This window comes from Candoia aspera, chromosome 2 (assembly GCF_035149785.1).
Source record: "Candoia aspera isolate rCanAsp1 chromosome 2, rCanAsp1.hap2, whole genome shotgun sequence".
In the NCBI taxonomy this organism is placed as follows: Eukaryota; Metazoa; Chordata; class Lepidosauria; order Squamata; family Boidae; genus Candoia; species Candoia aspera.
The window spans coordinates 136238937-136257412 of NC_086154.1; the positions used below are offsets into that span (position 1 = coordinate 136238937).

At 43.2% G+C, this 18476-nt stretch overlaps 1 protein-coding gene across 3 annotated transcripts; it reads left to right on the top strand.

Annotated features, from left to right (window-relative positions):
- Positions 1 to 1453: 1453 nt before the first annotated feature.
- On the top strand, positions 1454 to 17498 carry CDK4 (cyclin dependent kinase 4). 3 transcript variants are annotated; one of them, XM_063293795.1, is made up of 9 exons: positions 1454 to 1552; positions 1903 to 2461; positions 4029 to 4278; positions 6111 to 6246; positions 6383 to 6550; positions 7123 to 7232; positions 14852 to 14902; positions 15891 to 16026; positions 16640 to 17498. In XM_063293795.1, the coding sequence occupies exons 3-9, from the start codon at positions 4061 to 4063 to the stop codon at positions 16730 to 16732; spliced, it is 912 nt and encodes a 303-aa protein (XP_063149865.1). In that variant the 5' UTR covers positions 1454 to 1552; positions 1903 to 2461; positions 4029 to 4060; the 3' UTR covers positions 16733 to 17498. The 3 variants fall into 3 exon arrangements, with proteins under 3 accessions (XP_063149865.1, XP_063149867.1, XP_063149866.1); XM_063293797.1 differs by having other exon boundaries at positions 1903 to 1973; XM_063293796.1 differs by having other exon boundaries at positions 1484 to 1552; positions 1829 to 2461.
- The last annotated feature ends 978 nt before the right edge of the window (positions 17499 to 18476 follow it).

Here is an 18476-nt window from a genome sequence, read left to right on the forward strand (position 1 = left end):
GAGATGGTAGTGGGGAATACTTAGTCTTTTATATTCTTGTAATATATACAATAAAAAGAAAAATTTATTTAAGTAATATTATGATATATAATTCAGGGATTTAAAATGTTTTCTTCAATAGAAATAAGAATGATACCTTCTAATCAAGACACATTACCTCAGAGGGGCAGCTTTCAAAAGTAAACTGAGACAAAAGGAAACCAATCATTATAGTCACGGTCACATTTTCAGCTGGGTAAGGCCTGAAGAGGCAGAGGCATTTGGTCACATCCACTGACTCACTCCCATGTGAGACCAGACTCAAGGAACAGTCTTCTTACCCCAAATCTTCCTGTGTTAACTGTGGCTTTAGCAAGTCCTTCCTTTAGGGACTTGAGTTCCCCATCATTTCCCTGTATTTTGATAGTGACACAGGAGGAGCTAAAAGTTCTGCAAAAGCCTCTTTGCTATCACTAGGGTTGGAGAAACACTGGAACTTTTTGGCTGTGTCTCAGGATAAACTCTCTGGATTTGGGGCGCAGGGGTGGGGTATGATTAATCCTGTTCTACACAAGCAATTCACTGAATGGCTTTTTTTCCAAAAGAAAAAGGAATGAGATCTGATATATGGACTTAATTAAATTAGAACATGTTGTATTTAAAAGGATTTCAGATCTGAAAAGCAGTTAGCTTGCCAGCATAAAAGCTAACTGAAAAGCAGGATGAAACTGAGATTAAATTTACACTGGCCACTCAGATGGAAACACCTAGTTGACCTTGAAAGAAAACTTAAGTAGCCTTATCTTGGAATCTGGTTAAGATTTGAATGGAAGATCATCAGGGCTGTAGCCCAGACTGAGAATGTTTTAAAAAAAAATCAACAAAAGGCAGCAATGGCAAACCACTGTTTGCCAAGATAACAACACGGATGTGCCCATATAATCACCAGAAATTGTGCTGGATTCAAGAAAGGCTTTACTTTTACTCCCTCTACCCTATATTCTACATCAGCTCACCTGATGCCCTCTGAATGTGATGGATTTCGGCTCCCATAATTTCAACACGCCTGGAAGCACTGACTGGGGGTGACAAAAGGTGAAATCTAAACCTCAGGTTGGAGCAAAAAGAAAAATGGCAAGCGTTGGCCGTAAGGGTTAACAAATCCTACGTTTGCTGAAACCCGCTCTTCAAAGCCACTAAAGGGCGCTGAAGCCCTTACGTCCTTTGCGGGTTAAAAGCTGTACAAGGCCAAGGTACGCTTTCTCCCCGCAACTCGCACACGTGCATTGCAACATTTTGTCCTTTTACCAGAAGAGGAAGACACCTGGCCCAAACCAGCATCCTCGCAGCAAGGAGGAAGTAGGCGCCTTTTTCCCCCTCCCCCACATCTCTGAAGAAGAGGGGGGAGGGGAAGCTAAGGTTTAGGCCGATAACTATGGAGACCTACTTCCTTCTGGTGGCCACTCTGGCTGTACCGCCTCTCTGGTTTCGCCGGGTCTTCCAGCCCCACCCCCAGCCTGCTACCTAGAGCGCCGCGGAGCTGTAGCAGCCCCGTTGCGGCTCCTATACCGGGGTGAGTTCGGGCCCGGCGCGTTTGGAACGCGGAGGATTGGCGGGGGTGGGGCGGGAGTGAGAGCTTCTTGATGCGGAGCACGCGCTCCCGCTTCTTCTGTGTGTTTGTAAGAGGGGGGAATGCCTTGTCCTGTTAAGGAAGCATTGCCCCGGGAGTGAGTCAGAGGGGCCAACGTTGGGGGAGCAGGCGATGTCTTTGGATCACGGCGGGTGGCCTTGGCCTGTGGGTTTTTAAGATGGTTTTTATGTTTTGCAAACATTTTGTCACGTCTTGCAGTTTCTTATTGCCTGGTGAATGAGGCTACTAAGGGAGGACGCTTCCCCCTTCTCAGATCTGTGTGTGTGTTCTAGGAGGCTGCGAAAGGAGAGGCGGTTGAGGAAACGGCTGCGTTGTTGGAAGCGTAGCCTTCGGCTTTGTTCGGGTGAGTTAGGATCCCGATTATCACGCGAGGGTGGGAGGCGAGCACAGGGCGTTGTTTGAAATGTAACTGTTCTTGCCTGGAATCTGGAGTGTACGGGATAATAGCAGCGTGGTAGTATGAAGTGCAAAGAGCCGAGGGCTGGAGGTTTAGCCTTTAATTCTCTGGGTTTGCATTCCTAATGCTGAGTTTTACGTTTCGTGCGGGCTCCAATCCGCCAGTCCCACAACCGAGCGGTATGTTCATTGTTTGAGAACGCTGATATGCCCCTCATTCCTTTAAGGAATCTGAATGCGTAGGGCCTAGCCGCCTCGTTTGCTGCAGCAGCTTTACTGTGGGTGTGGAAAAAAAGTTTTAGTGCCTTTGGGGGCACGTGGAGATTGTTTGCGATAGGAGTAACACACCATCTGTGGCCCAGAGAAGTTGCCATGTGCAGTTTGGGCAAAGCACTGGTCGATACTGGCTAGCAAGTTGGCTGTTTGAAAGACAAGGTAAGCATGATTTCATTATATTAGTACCTTCATGGGACAGGGAGGACTAATTTAAGTTGTGTAAAATTGAGCAAAATACACATGATTCAGTGCATCAAAGTATGCCCCATATAAATGATCCTGCTGTCTTCTGTACCCCATCATTAGAATGTGGGGAAGGGCCAGCTTCCACCTCCTCCAATTGTAATTATGATTTTTTAAAATCCATTCAGTCATGTCTGGAGTCTCAGAGACTGGCTGGGCAAGTCCCTGCAGTTTTCTTGGCAAGGTTTTTCAGAAGTGGTTTGCCATTGCCTCCTTCCTTGGGCTGAGAGAAAGGGACTGGCCCAAGGTCCCCCAGCTGGCTTAACCACTACACCAAACTGGCTCTGTAATTATAATACAACAGCTCTTTTCAGACAACATTAATGTATGTAATCAGGATCTGTGTGAGTGAGAAAGGATTGGGGAAGCCTAGCCAAGCTTACATGCCTTCATTAACCTTTCAGAATAATTGCTGAGTACAGACAGTAAGTACATAGTTCTGTGTCTATACAGAAAGCTTACTGCCCTCTTTATACTCAGAGTATCTGTGTAGCCACTTTAGTGAAGATGTGTAAACTAAAGTTTAAGTTAGGATATGCTTTTCCCTTCTCCCTTGTTGCCAGGTGAACACACTGAATGTACACACTTAGGGCAAGTTGTGATGGTCAAAATCAGAGAGCCAGTTTGGTCTAGGGGTTAAGGCAACAGGCTAGAAACCAGGAGACGGTGAGTTCTAGTCCTGCCTTAGGCATGAGAGCTGGCTGGGTGACTTTGGGCCAGTCCCCCTCTGTCAGCCCAACTCACCTCACAGGATTGCTGTTGTGGAGAAAATAGGAGGAAGAAGGAATATTAGGTATGTTCACCGCCTTGAGTTATTTATAAAAGTAATAAAAGGCAGGATAAAAAAATCTAAAAAAAAGGTAAAACTATTTGATGGAATACATCCCAGTCATGTCCTTGCAAATAAAACTGGGCTGGAATGTGTGGGTATACATGAATAATTTGGGCCTATGTGGGGAGCATAGTTGAGTGCCAGCAGGATCTAGGTTTCTATCATCCTCCGTCCATCGATTATGCCTATCAGTATTGCTAGAAGGTGGAGTCCCCCAAAGTGCCACCCTTCATGCAAGATTGAGAAAAGCAGCACCTAGTGAAACTCCCTCTTCTGCATCAATATTAAAAGCATAACAAATTATTTACACCTAGTTACCAAAATCTGTTAGCACTATCTGCTGAAACAGATCCACTACCCACCTGAATGCAGATGGAAAGAGTTCCAAATCCATTTCTCTATCAAAAGAACCAGGATCCTCCCTTAGAGTTGTTTATTCTAGTGAGGTGGGGAAAGAAACTGTTAGGCAGGTAAGGATGGGGGTGCTATGGAATCCTCCGGAAAGGCTGTGGTGTAATAGATGGGTTCTTTGTAGGAGGAATAAACTGGCTTGTTTAAAAACAAAAGAACAATTGTCCTTGGGGTATTCAGGGTGCTTGCTATGAGAAGAGATAGAATAGATGTAGCTTTCTCCTCCTCTTGCTCTTTTAGAACTCCAGTGACTCCAGCAAGGGATTGCCAGGATGGCCATGGGCGTGCAAGAACAGTATGAGCCTGTGGCTGAAATTGGTATTGGTGCTTATGGCACTGTCTTCAAGGCCCGGGACCTGCAGAGTGGCAAATTTGTGGCTCTTAAGAATGTACGAGTGCAGAACAGTGAGAACGGACTCCCACTGTCAACAGTCCGAGAGGTGGCCCTGCTGAAGCGTTTGGAACACTTCGACCACCCCAACGTCGTGCGGTGAGGGCCTGATCTGTGACTACAAGCCCTCCAGGGCGGGGTTTAGGGGAGGGTAGATGTGCAGCTGGTCCAGGACTAGGGGGCTGGTGTTTAAAATTGCCTGAAACTGCAGCCTTTGAGAGTCAATTGTGTAAAAGATATGTTATGGCCCAAATTGTCTGTGCATTTTATATCTTTGCAGGGATAATGGTAATTATTTTGCTAATACAAATAAATATTACTATGGCCTAAGTTTTTGTGGGTTTCATCTGGTGATGAATAATCCTCAATGGGTGAACAAAAATATATACAGAGAGAATGTGCCATCAAGTCAGCATACACTATGTATACACACACACACGTGTATGTGTAATTGGACTTAAATGGTATAATACATCCGAAAAGCCAAGTCTGTGGACAGTTCAGTTAATGCTTCCATGTATGCAAAAGAGTAGAAGCTTATGTTAACTCGATCATTATTAAAGTAGATTAACACTAAGGAGGGGACTAGAAACCATTACCTCTACACAGAACTAATTTTCTTGGTAAAGTGTAATTCACTGGAAAGTTTTTCTTTACTAGTCTTTTGTTCACCTGTGTGAGATTGCAGAGTTGAGCCTTGAAGATGAAGACTGGGCCAAGACTTGGTTCATATCAAGGACCATGAGGGATTCAGTACTGTAAATTTCTCCAGTAGTCACTGGAGAAATATTCCTGCTTGAGTTTAGCCTATGATGTTTGAGAGTTATACTTGGAGATGGGGCTGTCTTCAGTTAGGGCAACCTTCTTAATTCAGTGTCCCTTTTAAGTGATTTGGATTAGGCCTGGAAACTGGTGGGCTAGATTGGATCTTAACAGGTGGAACTACAACTTTAATCATCCTTGGCCAGTGTGGCCTTTGTACACAGGAAGAAAAGCTGATTTGAAGAGCAGGATCACACAGTCTAAGAAACATGGCAAGGAAAATCTAAGTGTGGCCTAGTTGTGGTCTGATAAGTCTGGGTTGGCCTTTTAGCCCTCTATCAAGAGCAGAGTGCTGCCGCACTTCCTAGCTCAGTTAGGATAATCGCAGCCTGGAAGGTGGTAAAAGAGGACTGAGCATATTATGCCTCAGTTGATAACTGCCACAGCTACTTGTGGGGAAGGGAATAACCCTCTTCAGGTATATAGTTAGCACCTGGAATATGGGGGTTTGGTTGATGGGCATTGTATTGAGTTATGGCTTGCTTAACTGTGATTTATTGAATAAACCACAATTTGCCTAGGTTTACAAATTATGCTAAGCTTTAAGCCATGATTTACAAGCCACATTGATTAGGCCCCTACATCACGCCAAGCCAAACTGAATCAGATTATGACTGTGTGTGCAGTGGGTGATCTAAATTAATGAAAGCTATTTTTAGAATAATTTGTCTCAGATTATAGTTCTTGAGTTATTTGGTCTTCTCTTCTCCATTCTTTCTCCCAGGCCCCATCCTCCAATCACAATGGTACTTTTATCTGCCTTTGTTCTGTGGAGCAGGCCAACTAAGGGGTTGGGCTATAGCTTGGTTAGGTCATTCATTGAAAGTGTAACATAGCCTTTTATGGTGCAGTGTCTTGGCAACAGAAGGAGATCGGTCATATTGGCGTTGCAGATCTAATGTATGTGGAGAGCCAGATTACAGAAGACTGCTTGCTGTAAAGGACCTCCTTTGTCAAATAAGTCAGATCAGAATTTGGGTCTAGGAGGAGCTGGTGGGCTTTAAGGATCCTTTTGATTTAAAAAGATGTACTCTTAACTTCACCAGTCTCATTCTTTCCTGGCAGTTGTGGAACATTTGCTGAGCATCTTTTCTTTCATTCCTCTTTAGGCTAATGGATGTTTGCACAACAACACGGACTGAACGAGAGACCAAAGTGACTCTGGTCTTTGAGCATGTGGATCAGGATCTGAAAGCATATTTGGAAAAAACACCACCTCCTGGCTTACCCCCAGAGGTAATAAAGGTAAATGTCTTCAGAGGCTCCTTAGATTGATGTCCAGTACTCTGTTCTGGGCTGGCCTCCAGATGGGGTCAGAATACAAGGAATCCTAAGCAGAGATGTTGATGTCACATGTTGTTCTTCTACCTCTCACCTCCAGGACATGATGCGCCAGTTCTTGAGTGGTTTGGATTTCTTACATTCAAATTGCATTGTTCATCGTGACCTTAAACCAGAGAATATCCTGGTGACCAGCTCAGGTCAAGTCAAGCTGGCTGACTTTGGACTGGCTCGAATCTACAGTTGCCAGATGGCCCTGACACCATTGGTGAGTGCTGTCCAGATCTTAGAAGAAAAAGGTCTGTTCCTGCTAGCATAGTTGGGAGATTCATGAGGACAGGAATAAACCAGCTAATTTCATCCCAATATTTTGGACTTCCAGCTACTAGAATCCCAGGCTAAGCTGGCAAGGTCTTATGAGAATTGGGGTTATATCATCTGGAGGATAGCAGGTGGCTATTCTACCACTAGAGACTTTTGCAGGTAATAGGAAGGGACTGCTCTGTTGTTGTTTTTCTTGTTGCTAGTGCAAAAGGGATATTCCATAGCCTCTGTGGTCTTAGTAGGTTTTATAGAAAGTAGCTTTGTGCCTGTAATATATAGCTGCAGATCTACATTCAATATTAACATTAATATTATTTCCAAACCAGACTAGATGCCCAGAAGTCCTGTTGGGAATGGGGGAGTGGGTAGTGCAGGCTGGATAGGATTGTGAAGGAAAGAAGCACAAAACATCAGGATGTTTCTTATGAAACTTAGCCTCATTTCCAGCATGGAACTTGAGACTCTCTCCATGGCTTTTGTCCATCTTCATGCTTCTTGTGTTCTCCTTTCATCCAGGTTGTCACCCTCTGGTATCGTGCTCCAGAAGTGCTGCTCCAGTCAACCTATGCTACTCCGGTGGACTTATGGAGTGTTGGGTGTATCTTTGCAGAGATGTTCCGAAGGAAGTAAGTGGTTGAGGGGAAGGAAGAGGGAAGGAGGACCTTCCTTCCATTTGAGAAAACAGATCATTGGGGTTATAGCAGAGCTTTAGCTAGCTGATTTCAGATTGTTTCAAAGCAGTCGTGCTATTGGAAGAGTTGGCAATAGCCTTAACTTCCACGCAACCCTTTCTCCCCAATTTTGAGTCTTGCATTTATTTTTTAAAATATTTCATGAGACGAGTTTCCTCAGAATGCCATCATGGATGTTTACAGTATAGAGCCTGGGTGGGAATGAGTTTTCCCACCCTTTGTGCTTGTGTAAGCCGTTGGTGGGGGTGTTACATTTGCAAAGATTAAATATATGGCTTCCTTTTTCACAGCCTTCAGGATAGAATTGGATAATTTGAAATAAGAGGGGAGGATTGATACAGAAATGATAAAGAATAGGTGGTTAGGAAAAGGGGCCAGTACCAAGGTAAGGGCTGGCCTGGGCATTCTGTCTTCGAAGGAGACTCGCATTCTGCCCCTTTGCTTTTCTTGTGTCAGATTAGTGTGGGTGAATATACATTTTTCTAGCACATACCACAGCCAGCAGCACAGCTGGGAAACAATAGATTAAGGTTGGGCCTGCCCGAATTCTGTCTTGCTTATCTTTCAAGCTAAGGACTGATAGGGAGGAGCCAGTGACCTGCTCTTTCTCTCCTTAGCCTCCCCTTTCAAGAGAAGATAGGATTCAGGAGACTGCAGAGACTAAGTGCACCACATGCTATTTTGAAATCACTTTGCGTGTAACTTAAATTTGAGTATTGGGTAACTTACTAAACAAATCACAAGTCATGGCGCATGCACGCGCTTAGTCACTTCACAGACTTGCACTGGAGAAGAAAAACTTTCTGGCTGGAGTGAGGGGGAAACACACAGCTTACCAAAAATCCCAGTTTAGTTAAGTAGGACTTCGCCAGTTCTCCCCCATCGCGTGAGTTAAAATACTGCTGCCTTCATTTGCATAAGGGAAAAAATGCCTGGCCGTTACTTCCATAGGTTGGCGTATTTGAGTGTGCCGGTTTGCTCTGGTATCAAATCAGACTTGGTTATTTTGACCATGCTTCCAAACCAGGATTGTTTGGTGAGGTACATATAACTCGGGAGTGTATTTCTCGCTACTTACATAATTTGCTTCTATAAATTTCTTCTGGCAGATTCAAGGGTGTAGCCAACAGACGGGCTTCCTTTGAGGCGCATACCACATGAATAGTTCATTACTGGATTCCATCCAACAATCTTCAGTCCATTGCCACTTAAACTAAAAAAGTTCTTAGCTGATTTTACAACAGACGGTATTATTTACATCTTCGGATGCTAAGGGTTTTTTTGCAGGGGAGGGAGGAGGTTATTTTGTGAAATATAGCAGATGTCCAAAATTCTGCAGTTGGGATATTCTCCGTACTTTCAAACAGCATCTCTCTGGGCTATAAACAAGCATAAAATATATACACATATAATACTAGTCACCTCATTACTGACAGTTAGAAAAATGCTCCCCCCAAAATGTCATACAGCCCAAATTTCATATCCTTAAAATTCAACAAATGTATCTGTTTTACCACAGTGAGCAGTCCCTGCCACGTTCTGGGCCATGCCTGAAACAGAAACCAATGTTACAAAAATAGCTGTCTTTGTCTTTGCGACAGTTCCCGCCTTTTAACAAATGGATAATATATGGCGCGAGTCTCTTCTGAAGGAAGTGTACTTCTTTTTACGCTACTCTTAAAATGCAAAGAATACGGTGAAGTTACTCCAGCATTCAGTTTGTGGATTCACAAGATGGTCTTTATGTCGTCATACAGTATACCAGTTTTTTGGGAAGCTGTTAGAATCTTCTGTTCCTGTCATAATCAAGAGAATATAACCTGACAGAACAGAGATACTGAATTGGGAAGTAAATGGTGCAGGGCTTTTTCTTCCTGACCGTCACTCCAGTGTGCATATTCTATGTCAGTATGTTACTTGGTGCTTTTCAAGAGCTAAAAGTCTATGAACATATGCCCTGTATGTTTTAGTTTCTTTTTTTTTTTTTTTAGCTTTTTCTGCTTTTATAATTTTGTGCGTTCTTTTTCTTGTTTTTTCTATGTAGTTATCTTTTTATTAAAAAATTTAAAAGTAACATATAATCAAAATGCAAAATTAAAAATATTTCTGGTATACATTGATAGAAACCTTAGTGGTATACCTTTTACAAAACTTAGGGATGATAACTTGACCCTCTGAATTTCAGGTCAAAATAATGATTTATATAATTGTGATCTGACCCATGTGATCTGATAATTAACAATGTATGTTGAACCAAAGTTTCGGATCTAACTAATGGTCTGTTTGTCAAACATGTGATAAATGCGTAGCCTGCCTCTGTATGACCAAAATGTTTATATATTAATTAATCAGTCAGTCGCTGGTGACATCCATTTATCGGTGATTCTGGGCAGCTTGAAATGGTTAAACACAAACTGTACTTTGAAACTGACATTGGAGGGGGGGGCATGGCATAAGTTCTCACCCTCTGGGATGTGGGGTGGATGTGAAAGAGACAGATACATCATTTTATGTAAATGATAGTTCACCAAATCATATATTCACACAAGGATCAAATGTTTCTATCTATGATTAGGTCCATTCTGATATAAAGAAAATACATAATATAGATCACTCTCTACATGGATAATTTTTTTGTTATTGGTCATGATTTATTCATGATTGAAACTTCACTATAAAGAAAATTGAAAGCCACCTTTTTTCTGACAGAGCCTAAAAATTATCATAATAAACATAATTTTGCAAAAAAAAAAAATAACTAGGTGATCAAGGAAATACAAAATAATTTTCTCTTTTATAAGACTACTTTGTTCAGAGAGGGGAGGCACTATCCTCATTAGAAAACTGCCCATTAGAAAACTGCCCAGAGTCCCCCTCTTTGGGGGGAGATGGGCGGTAATAGAAATTTGAATAATAAATAAATAAAAGAAGGAAAGAGTGTATTTTCTTATATAACTGAAAATGGAACCTATTCAGTATTTATGTTTAGAACACTTTTCATTGTCAGTAAGTTTATAATCAGTAGGTGTGTATACTTACAGGCGTAGACCTCATTTAATGATGGTAATTGGGACTGGAATTTCTGTTGCTAAGCGATGTGGTTGTAAAGCACAACATCAAGTAACAACATCACTTAGCGGCAATCCTGGCAGTCCTGGTTGCCATTGTTAAGCGAGGATCGTGTATCGTTAAGTGAGGACCTCACCTGACTGCAACTTGCAACTTCCTGCTGGCTTCCAAAAAGTGAAGTCAATGGGGAAGCCAGCAGGAAGTTGCAAGTCCTGGTTGTGACAAGCCTTTCCTTAGGTGGCTTGCAAGCGGGCTGGCGGGTGGGTGAGTATTAACAGAGTGTGGCCAGGTGGGGGGTGCTGCAGCACCGTGCAAATGCGTGTAGGCAAGAGGGTGCGTGTTGCGGCACGAGGGGAGGTAGGCGGGAAGGTGGTGTGGAGAGAGGTATGAGTGCAGGTGGGTGCTGGAACTTGGACGAGCGATCGAAAGTCCCCCTCATTCAGTGCCATTGTAACTTTGAATGGTTGCTGAACGAGTGATCTTAACCTAAGGATTACCTGTACAACCCTTGTTGTTGGTACAATAAATATGCTGAGGTCTGTGTAATTTGCAGCATTACTAGAAATATTAAATTCACGATGTTTTCTTTGATTGGCTGCACATGAAATATCCCATAGAGTTGCCTGGCTTCATGGTCATTTAGCAATTGTGCTCTTTATAAGGTTGGTTTAGGCTATTTTGTGCCCGCTTCTCATTAATGCTTATTCTACTAAATCAAGAAAGAGAATCATACTTTATATCTGCTCAATAGGTAATTGGATACAGGTAGTCCTCGGGTTACAACCATTCACTCAGCGACCGTTTGAAATTACGACGGTGCTGAATGAAGAGACTTACAACCGGTAGTCGAAGTTCTGGCCGTTGCAGTGCCCCCGGAGTCATGTAAACAAAATTTGGGTGCCTGGCAACCAGCTGGCACTTATATCTGGTTGCAGCGTCCCACAGTCACGTGATAACCATTTGTGACCTTCCCTGCCGGCTTCCCCCAAGCAAAGTCAATGGGAAGCCTGCAAGGAAGGCTGCAAGTCGCTGGGGTAAGTCTACCCTCTGGCCTTTCTTCGCTCACATGCACTGCACCCTCCTTCCCCCCTTCACTTGCACACACCCCATGCCCTCTTTTCCTGGCCTCCCTGTGTTTGCACACATGCATGTACCCCACTCTTTCCACGGCCTCCCTGCAATTGCACCTACCCCTGCCCTCTTTCCTTGGCCTCTCTGTGTACACATGCACCCTGCACTCTCTTTCCCAGGCCTTTCTGAGCTCCTGTTGCACTGAGCACTCTCCTGACTTGAGCGCAGCCTGCACCAGATTTCCCAGGGCCTCCCCCACCCCCCTGCAGCACCCCTGCACTCCTTACCTGGGACTCCCTCTGATTCCCATTTAAGACCAGTATGTCTTGGCTTACAACAACAACCAGGACTGCCTGGGTTGCCATCGCTAAGCAATGTGGTCACATGACGTCACGCTTTACGACATCACTTAGCGATGGCAATCCCAGTCCCAATTGCAGTCGTAACTTGAGGACTACCTGTAGTTTTATTATTATAGAATTTATATTTAATGCACTCATTTTCTAATATATTATTTTCTTGATTGTTACACTCGTAATGTGTACCTTGAGTTTCAAATTTGAACCATCTCAAGTTTGAAATACCTAATCCTGAGTGCGAAAAATCTGTTTTGGATGTGGAATTGGCTGTTTTGGTCACTTTGGAAGTAACTTGACCTTGAGACCCTTCCAAAATGATCAAAGGAACTTTGTTTTGCACTTGAGACGGAGTGTTTTCAACTCAAGACAGCGATCTGGACACTCCTACTATGTACAGCTTGTCTTTCAGAATCCTGTAGGCCTGCATAAATGTATTCTCATATAGCGTCTGGAGCAGTAGCCTTCCCTCTTTATCACACCATCTGTATTTTTCACAATTAAACCTGAATGATCTCTAGTGTATAATTTCTACTACAAGTTGAATAAAAAGATTGATCCCCAGCTGAGTCTTTAACTTTACTGATTTCCCATCTTGAGCTTTTATTGGTGAACCTCCAAAAAAGGATGTTTTTCACCCATTAAAGCTACTTTTTCTGAACTTCATTCAAGTTTGCTTTCTATTTTCTTCCCTCTGTTTTACAATGATATTTCCGCCCCTTGTTCTGCAATTATTATCTCTGCCTTTTGCAGTGTTTCCGTGGTCTCCCCTGGGTTGCCCAATCACTGATCCATTATACGATATTCCATCCCCCTACCCCAGTTGTATCTCGGTCTTTCCAAGTATTGCTAAGTAGTGGAACTTGCTTCTACATAGCCACCCCTATTTTTTTCCCATGGTCTATTGTTGTGGAATCTTGGATTGCTGCTCCAATGCATATCTTTTCTTCCCATCTCTCGTCTATCTCCACTGTTCTTAGGATTTCATCTGCAATTAGTTTTCCATCCTCCTGAAGCTGTCTTCCCCCATTTCCTTTAAAATACCATTTTTTCTGTTCTCTGAGTTCCCTCTTGAAATACCGTGAGCCAAAATTCATCCACCTCTTCTTGCTATTTCTTCTTCTCACCAGTCCTCTTCATCGCTTTACCCATTCCTTTGTAATCTCTGCTAAATATTGGTTTATTGATTATTCAAATAAGTTGGCAGGCAAATGACTGCAGTACATTTCTTCATCATTACTGGTAGAAGGTCGTGTTGAGAATTAATTTTACTTACCGTTCCTTATGCTGTCCAGTTCAAGGGTGTGTTTGGTGATCATACCCTTGAAGCATTTATAATGAACAATGGAGCAGCCATAATTCCTCTACTGTCCTCTGAATGTGTTGCTTCAAGTAGCATTGTCATATCATGAATACTGTTGGGGTTCAATATAGACAGGAGTCCATCAGGTACAACAATTGGGAACCCCCTGTTCCCCAACATGCAACAGCTTTGTAATGTTTTCTAATCAATTTTTCTTTTGTTACCTCTATATTTAGAACATCCTTATACTGAATTGCTTAAGCATTTTTCAAGCTCAAAGTTTGGACTGCCAGACTAAATTTAGCCCCATTATTGCTGATGTTTGATTTTCCTGTTTTGCAACTGTGTAATTGTGTTTGCATCTGCTGATTTTCTGTTTTGCTAACTTTCAGGGCTGTCGCAGCGGTGATTATTTGCATTTTTCAATCTCTTATTTTCCTGTAACTTTTATTCTAAGGCTTTCACTTCTTTTGATCTCCCATTTCCTACTGCTGTAGGTTTACTAAATGTGCAGTAAATGTTGTACATAATACCGTAGCCTACCCTTGTGTTGCATTGTGTATAATACCGCAGCCTACCCTTTGGACTGTAATTGTTTCCTTTGGAGGCATCTCAGCAACATTTTCTTCAGCTGTTCTACCTGTTCAAAACCAGCAGAGGGGGTAGCATAATAGAAGGTGGCAGCCAAAAAGAGATGGTCACCAGCTTTCAGAGGTTTTCTGCAAGAGCTATTCCTTGCCTGGCCCCCTGGTACACAAATGTGAGAGAAGAAGGGCACCTGGCATGGGGTTTATCAGTGAAAGCCAATTGTTCTTTGCAGCTTTGGACTACCATGCTGACTGTCTAAGCTACCCTTTCTCTTTCACACAGAATATCAGGTGCTTAGCACAGATTTTGGCTATCAAATGGTCTAGGATTTATCAGCTCCCTTCAAGCTTTCACTCAATACTGCATCTTCTTGCAGAGTTCTCTAACTTCCTATCTAAGCCGTTCAGTCTTTAGGCACTGTAAACAATCCAGTGTTAGTTCTGAACCAAGTTATAATTATCAGGCATCTGTCTTTTTAATAAGAAGCCAATTCCACTGCTTACACACACAGCTTCATAAAATCCTATTGAAGGGGTATTGCACCTTATACGAGCTCTGTCAAAAGCTGCTGTTTCCTTTGGGAGAGGAGGTGGATCTAACCATTCATGAAGCGTTTTCATGGGTCTTTTAGAAAACTCTTAAAACTCAAAATTTTATTGGCTGAGAACTAGAAGTTCATGTATGAAGTGTGCGTGATTCATGAAGCTGCAGAGTTTGATGGAGCCATAGATATTGATGAATCTGAAATCCTGGTTGGGGCAATCTGATGAAGAAGCGGCTGTCCTGCATAATGTATCCTTACCGGTAGGCCCCATCAGTAGGTACACTCATCTTCTGTCTGAACCCAGGCCTTCCACAATTTCTGTTGCTTGCTAATCCCAGTTGTCTGTCTCGACTCCTACATTGCCTTCAGATAATTCAAAGCCTGTCTTGGTTAAGCCTCTGTTACTCTTCTCAGCTCAGTGGATTGAGTCACAGCTGCCCTGAAAGAGTTAGCCCTGTGATTCAGCCCCTACTTTCACCCCCGAGTAATACAGCATTAACCAAGCCCTATGACTTGACCTTGTTATCAGAGAAAATAATGAGCAGCCCTGAGTTTAAGAGACACAGAATATGTGAGCTTCATAAACTGCCATGACCACAATTTCCATTTGTCTTCTTTCCAGACCTCTCTTCTGTGGCAACTCTGAAGCTGACCAGCTGGGCAAGATCTTTGAGTGAGTCTCAACTTCTCATTCTATGCCAAAGGTTCTGGGTCAGTAAACAGGAAGTTGCTATCATTCGTTAGAGCATTGGTTTTGCTCAGCATGACTAGAGGTTGCTTGCCTGATTCTGCTCTTTATAAGGATGCAGAACAAAAGTTTGTGGATTTGTTTTTGTGAGCCAGAGAAAGCAGAAATGTCACATTAGAGCTGTAAGATCTAATTTTGCTGATCTTTCTAATTGAGCAAAGAACTGGTTGGCCAGAGGTGAATAGGGGTTTGGCCACTGGCTTTTGTTGAGAGTTAAAACAGGGATAGCATAATAGTGGCCCTCTGGACATTGCTAAATTGTAGCACCCAAGAGGCACGACCACTCATGAAGGATTCCAGGAATTGTGGTTGAGCAATATCTGGAGTACACAGGTTTCCAGTTCACATGCTAAAAACTTGGTAAAAAACTATGTGAATATGACTCATCCATTTTTAGAGTATTTTGTTGTTGAGGTTTAATGGTTGTACTTGATTCCAATTAGATTGCATGATCCTAATACCAGGTGAGAACCAGTTTGGTGTAGAGGTTAAGGCACCAGGCTAGAAACCAGGAGACTGGGAGTTCTAGTCTCACCTTAGGCACAAAGCTGGCTGGGTGACCTTGGGCCAGTCACTTTCGCTCAGCCCTAGGAAGGAGGCAAGGGCAAATCACTTCTGAAAACTTCAGGGACTTGTCCAGGCAGTCTCCAAAGATTGGATACGACACATAAAAAATACTAGGCAGGGGAGGTATTATTTAGGGGAATCCTAAATCCTAATTCTGCGCTTAGTTCTGAAATCCTGAATTAGAACGGTTACAAGATGAGAAACCATTTATTCATGTAATTTGAAGACCAGTGTGCTGTGGCAGGGAGCCAAAGTACCAAGCTTTGACCTCACAGCACCCAGCAGCATTGACCTTGAAACCAGTCTGAGCTAGATCTAGCTCATGTTTTTTCCTCCTTTACTGCAGCCTGATTGGTCTCCCTTCAGAGGAGGATTGGCCATTGGATGTGTCTCTACCACGCTGCGCCTTTGCTGCTCGCTCCCCACAGCCTGTGGAGAAGTTTGTGCCAGAAATTGAACTTCTGGGGGCTCAGCTGCTTTTGGTATGTTCCAAGATAGCAGAGTAATTATGGAGCAAACAAGAGCAAAAGTGGGAGTTGAGAACTGGGGGTAGAATGATCATTGAGAGCCTGAGCTTGGTATTATTCTGAAGACATCAATGGAAACATGGAGTGAAGGAGAGATTTCCTATCTAGGTAGCTTACATGAGTCACTGTGTCATTGGCTCCTTGCACCCCATCATCTTGGCATTTGTCTTTGGCAGTGAAGAGGCAGTGAGTGTTGGTGACTCAATATTTAATAACTAGGAGTGACTTAGTTTTCATCCAGTCATGCTGTTGGTGGCAACTACAGCTGGCATCTGAATAATGTACTGTGTGAATTCAACATTAATCATAGGATAATGTGGAGCAGAACTTTCAGAATAAGGCTGATTTCAGGTTTAAGAGGCATGCCAGAGATCTCCAGGATAGATACTGAGGATGGTTGAAGCCAGCTCCTTTGCCTCAGTTCTTGGTTTGCTTGCCTTCAGACCATCTCTTGTGGGTCTTGCTCGGGAGAGATTTGGAACATTCATGTAGTGGTGGATGTCTGTGCATATATGTTTTTTGTGAGATGTATGTAATGGATTTCCTTTTTGTGTATGTGCCTCTCTAGGAAATGCTGACATTCAATCCACTGAAGCGTATCTCTGCCTTCAAAGCATTGCATCATCAATACTTTCAGGACAAGAATGCAGGGGAAGGGTAGCATCCCTGCAGGTCCCTAGAATGGGGGAATAGACTGTACAAAAGACTTTGTGACTGTGTGTATAAGGATAACTTGCACCCCACCAAGTGGCTACACGCAGACTAGTCCCCAAGCTGTCCTGGCTGTGCTAGGATCGAAGGGGTGGGAAGGATGAAGCTTTTGACAACATGCATGAAGACGGAAGGTCGTGTTGCAGGAACTGCGCCGTTGAAATCCTTTCCCGCCCCGAAAACGTTAGGACTCTAGTGGCATCTGTCTGCCGCCATGCACACACTTTCTGTGTTCCTGCGTGGCGTTCTTGAAGGTCAGTTTGTGTTTGGGACAGCCTGGTTTGAGGAATCTCAGTCATCTGTGGGTTCTTTGCCAAAGGTCTGTCTTTGATAATCCCTTTTCCCCTAATAAATTTTTTATGACAGTTTACACACAATAATGTTGCTGCCTTATCACATTCCTGTGGCTAACAGTTTGACACTAAAGCCTTGACTTAGCATGTTACAGAGCTCCGCAAAAATGGGAGAAGAGTATTTTTGTATAAGCCTTCACAATTCTTTTTTAATTACCAAGACACTGGTCAGGACAGACCTATGCTGTTGGCCATCTCAGTATGGGAGACATGCTCAGATGGAGATTTTCTCCATCTGTTTGATTCCAGACGTGAATGTGAAACATTTTTAAAGGCTTCTAAAAATGGTAACATTTCAATAAAGGATATGGGCGAGGTCCAGGCAAGCATAGCTTGGTCTTTCCCTTTTCTTGTCACTTGAAATTGTCTTGTGTTGTGATTAGTTTGGGGAATGGTTATCTGGGTTTGCTTGCTCAAGTGTTGATTCATCTACACCCCAAGGGGCTTTCAGGAACAGAAACTTGTATTGCTGAACCTTTTGCTTTTCAAACTGGAAATCTGTGATGCTTCACATTGTGTGTTCTGTGATGTGTATTGATGAGATCCTGTAAACACACGTTTTTCAGAATCTTCCAAAGGTAAGAGTTATTGTTCAGTCCTGCCGCTTGCCTGATCTGTTAATGGGGTTCCTGCCAATCCGTCTCTGCAGTAGCATCTCTGGAACATTCTTGAACTTTGCTTAGCGTTTTTCCTTATTTATTTTCACGTACCCGTTTTACTTTCTGCTAGATAGATCTTTTTTTTCCCCTCACCTCCCTTTGTTTTTGAGGGCTGCTTTGCCCTTTACTGTGGGTCTTATGGACTGGAAGGTGCCATTTAGGGAGTGCTTTAGATGTGGCAGAAGCTGTTGTCAACATACAGATTTGCCTGATCTGCCTTGGGAGAGGGTGAAAAGCTGACGCTTGCTCCTGTTGCCAGATCTTCATGACCAGGATAGAACAGGGAAGGTGGCTGAGTGTCCTGCATTCGAACCATTAGGTCAGGCGAGGAAGAAAGAGACATGTCGAGAGAAAACATTGTCTTGCCCTGTCCCTCCTCTACTGGTTGCTGAGAGCCAGGAGATACAGCAGGTCCCCCATGAAAGGGCGTGTGGTTTGGACCATCTAATAGGACTCCTTGCAAGGAACAAATTCTCAAGCTCACTGAGGATAGGTAATAGCTGCAGAAATATTACAAGCAGATGCCTAAACTATTTCATGATAACGGATTAATATAGCCAAACATGCAGCTGACTTGGATGCAGAGAGAGAGAAGCCCTTTGCAAGCACACATGACTTTATTCCTGGGTTTTCCCCTGGAATAATGAGCCAGGATTGAGGAGGTCTTATCTGAAGGGCCGAC

Coding starts and splice junctions, on each gene's coding strand:
- CDK4 (XM_063293795.1), top strand. CDS start 4,061: ATGGCCATGGGCGTGCAAGAACAGTATGAGCCTGTGGCTGAAATTGGT. Junction 6,247..6,382: donor TACCCCCAGAGGTAATAAAG/GTAAATGTCTTC, acceptor TCTCACCTCCAG/GACATGATGCGCCAGTTCTT. Junction 16,027..16,639: donor TGGGGGCTCAGCTGCTTTTG/GTATGTTCCAAG, acceptor GTGCCTCTCTAG/GAAATGCTGACATTCAATCC.